The sequence below is a fragment of the Lineus longissimus genome, chromosome 15 (genome assembly GCF_910592395.1).
Source record: "Lineus longissimus chromosome 15, tnLinLong1.2, whole genome shotgun sequence".
Lineage (NCBI taxonomy): Eukaryota > Metazoa > Nemertea > Pilidiophora > Heteronemertea > Lineidae > Lineus > Lineus longissimus.
In genome coordinates, this window is record NC_088322.1 from 3,423,429 (window position 1) to 3,427,695 (window position 4,267).

The 4,267-nt window shown below is 42.0% G+C and overlaps 1 protein-coding gene across 1 annotated transcript; it reads left to right on the plus strand.

The window, feature by feature from the left end:
- The first annotated feature begins 2,707 nt into the window (after nt 1-2,707).
- On the plus strand, nt 2,708-4,267 carry LOC135499349 (uncharacterized). Its single transcript, XM_064790095.1, has one exon. It carries the CDS (start codon nt 2,708-2,710, stop codon nt 4,265-4,267), a length of 1,560 nt encoding a protein of 519 aa, XP_064646165.1.

The following is a 4,267-nucleotide window of genomic DNA, read 5'->3' on the forward strand; positions in this document are numbered from 1 at the left end:
AAACTGATAAAAATAGGACAGAGTTGGACGACGATTTCGTGACACTGCTCTTCGAAATGACCTACAACGTTAGTAATGCCTATGCGAAACAGCTTGCATTAACATTTAATAAAATCTACGGCAATCTGTACATAGAACAAGTTAAAAAAGTGAAAAAACAGAAACGTAGCAAAAAAGCTGGTGTAGGCAGCACCCCATTCGATTTATTCGAAGATGAAGACAGTGTAACGAGGGAAATGGCGATGAGTACGTGTAGCGTGTGGTTTTTGGAAATGATAGATGTCTACGAAAGTCAATTCGAGGAAGGTGCTAGTGTGAAGGCGATCGGTCCGCGCATACCACAAGATGCCAAATACATGCCAAAACCTGCAAATTTCGAAAATATATACTACGTACAGGATAAGGGCTACAAATTAAACCCTATAACGAAGAAAAGAAACCCATGGGGTGGTATAGAGAAATTTAGATCATTCACTTTCGATATAAGTAACCATTTGACAGTATTTGCGCACGAAATGTTTGGAATGACCGACTTCAATCCACAGAGTGTCGATAAAATGAAAGCTATGTTGAAGGAAGACAAGTTTGCCGACTTGGAGTTGTTTGTAGACTTTGCAATGTTGTCTCTCGAAGACAAACGTCTCTACTACACGTGGTTAGCCGAGCCCGCGTCGTTTGTTGTAGACCCACACCGGCGGAAAATCCTAACAGATGCCATGATCAAGGCTGCCACGTTGCTGTTACACACTTTTCCTAAAAAAGCCTTGTTCAAGACAAACGACAACGGTCAAATACAGTTATGCGTTCTAAAACCGGGTGAAACAATTGTGGAGGACGAATTAACTGGTGCAAGATATGCCGTTCATGCGGAGGAAAAGGTACCCATACCCCAAAAGGTTAACAGCATATTCACATCGCTTCAAATAAGCAATTTGAAGACATTCAAAAAGGAATACAATAAGAAACCCGTATACGTTGGCATGGACAGCAGCGAATTGGCGGGTATACTACTAGGCAGCGACACATCTTCCGAAGAGGAAAAAGCCTACGTGGTTCAATTCAACTCTGTTCTATCACTCATGCTGAATTTCGATATAAAATCGATAGAAGACGCGAAAAAAATATACAACCGAATCAAAGATGTCGATATGAAATACTACGAAGATGCAGGCAACCTGCAAAGTAGGCACGATTTGTATTTCGAACTCTATGCAGCAGCTTCTATGATGAAAATGGTAAAGCCGAGTCACATAGTTGACATTATACACCCAGACCCCTTCATCGAATACGGTATGAGACCTATAGCCGATCAGCACGAAGGTGAGGGATTCGAAATTGACGCCATGCGATGGGTGCCCGGATTTCGAAACGGTATTGTGTATAATAGCATCCCAGCCATTGTACCAGGGCTTCTTTTCTACGTTGGATTGCTACTGGGAACGCCTATAGATAAAAGTGCAAATGTAGGTGCTGCAAATATGAACGAGGAGGAGTTCTTTAGATCAAAAACGGTACCGCGAACAAATGCTCAACAAAAAGTGGACAAGGCAAGGGGCATGGGCACAGGATTTGTAAGTCTCGGCGACGACGATGATGAAGAGGGTGAGGGCGGGGACGGTGGTGATGGCTTAGGCCCCGTGAAAGTCGACCTGCTAGGGTTCTTCGACATATACGGCGCTTTTACAAACACTTTTGTACCGAAAATAAACGACAATTACTTACTCAAAACTATGGGCGGTGAATACGGAACGAAAGCTGGTGATGTGTTGACAGATTTAAACAAATTGGATCCCCATACACAAATAGAAGGTGCTAGGAAGATATTTTACGAACAGAACATGAAATCCATCAAGTCAACCATGTCCACCACACGAAACAGGGTTAAAACAGCGCTAATTAATAAAATTGGTGTGTACAGGTGGAAAATCACTAGAGATTCAATGGACTACTTCAAAAACATGCCACCACATTATTCACCGCCAAACGGGGAAGTGCTGGACACACATGACTTTCCAATGAGTAAATTATATTTGGCCAAAGGTGGTGCAGTTGGAACAACAGACAAGGGAAAGGGAAAGGGCAAAGGAAAAGGGGGTAGCGGTGGTGAAAAAACGACATCAGATCAGATCACATTTGGTGATTTCGAAGCTATGCGAATACCTATCCGATACATGCACAGTAAAGTCGAATACGTTCAAGAGGAAGCAGATGAGGCCTACACAAATAGACAATTAAGGGCAGCCGAAAGACAATTCTATAGGGTACAGTTGGCAAAGGAAATTTCAAAAGCTACAACAGAAGCTCAAAAAGGCAAAGGTAGGAAAACGAGAGCAACTGCATCTAATGCTAGTGCTGGATCTGGATCTGGAACGGCAGGGTCACCTTACGAATTTACAAGTCCATTGGCACCGATATATTTGTAATTTCCTGAAAATCGGTTAAAATCTGATTCAGGAAGTTAGAAAATAGTTGATTTTTGTCAAATTTGTTGGGTGTTTACACATCTTTGATTTTGGCGCGTTTTCGATTGTTGCTCTTGTTGGGCGTTATAATAATGTACACTTAGGACATTTTAACAAATGTAACAAAATTGGACTGTTTATAAGTCGGAAATTTGCCGAAAGTGGACACTTCGGCGAACATCACCACGAGGATACTATACTTCAAACTTGAACCCACACAGCGATACTTAAAAAGTTCTTCCATAATGCCTACCGACTCAGATATCGAAAGGCAAACCAAATTGACTGAAAGTGAAATCGAAGCGGAGAAGAATGGCGAACGATGTGATGTGACCGACTCTGAGGACGATGCCTCAGTTGACGATGAATATGATTCGGATTTTGTTGTTGCTGACGGCGATTACCACGACGACGATAAAAAGCAAATGGCGAGGAAACGAAATCAAGAGAAGAAAAAACGTGTACAAAAACTGGCAGCTGAAAACAAGAAGGGGAAAAACAAAAAGCTGGCAAAGGACCGTATAGCACGTAGGGATCGGCGAAATAAACTGAAAGGTGAAGACAAGAAGAAGAAAAAGTCTAATAAATCGTCAAGCCAGAAATCCTCGAAAAGTAAAAAGTCCAAAAAGGGCAAACGCCGTCACGTCAGCACCTCACCTGAAAGCGACTACAGCGGGAGTGACAGCGGGAGTGAAAGCGAGAGCGAATATAGCAGCGAGAGCGATAGCGAGGACGAAGAAATCACAGCTGAGGAATCTATAAGTGGAAGCGACTTTCACGAATCAGATTTGGAAAGCCAAGACGATGATTTGTTCAACGATTCAGACAAGGAAAATAAAGTCAAAGTCAAAAAATCATTCAGCCCAAAGAAGGGTCAATCGACAGTAAAGGGAAAACCGTCAAAAACCAATCCAAAAAGTAACAAACCATCTGCGAAACAAGATTCGAAAAAGAAGGTCAAAAAATCATTCAGCCCAAAGAAGGGTCAATCGACAGTAAAGGGAAAACCGTCAAAAACCAATCCAAAAAGTAACAAACCATCTGCGAAACAAGATTCGAAAAAGAAGGTTAGTTCTGTAGCTAAGACTGCAAAAAAAGGAAAAAGAAAATCCACTCCCATTTACAGCGATTCAGAGGATGATGTTGAAGCTGGAATGGACAAGGAGAGTGAGAAAGACATAACAGTTCTATCGGATACTGACGGTGCCGCCGATGATAACGTGTATAAAACAGATAAGAAAAAATACAACATTAATGAAAGCGGACAAAGCAGTGATTCGACAGATGGTTCAGCCAGTGAGGACAGCGAAGGTGAACCGCCAGCAAAGAAAATGAAAATGAACAAATCATCACCCTCATTGCCTACACCCAAAGTCAAGAAAGATGGTGAAATTGCCGCAGCTTCCAAGAAGGTCAACAACACATCAAAAACACCAACTGCGAAATCTGCTGCTGCAAAACCAAAACCCACACCGGCTAACAAAAAGGCACCAGCAACGAAGACTGCACCAACGAAAGCCAAATCTACCGCCGCTACAGTTTCTGCGCCTAAGAAACCTATAGCGAAGACCAGTACCGCAAATAAAACAAATGCCACATCAACCGGCTCCTCAACACTGATAAAAGGATATATACAAAACCAAATTCTGCGTGCCCTTAAACACAACAGCCATGAAAAGACAGGACATTTTTTCGAGCTCAATGAGGGAGAAGACAGCGATGAAAATACAATCCTCGACAACTTCATTCCATACATGCACTCTAAGAACTATTTTATCATTAATAGTAAAATTGTTACTATTTAA

What these genes read in the sequence shown, in the direction of transcription:
- LOC135499349 (XM_064790095.1), top strand. Translation starts at nt 2,708, where the DNA reads ATGCCTACCGACTCAGATATCGAAAGGCAAACCAAATTGACTGAAAGT.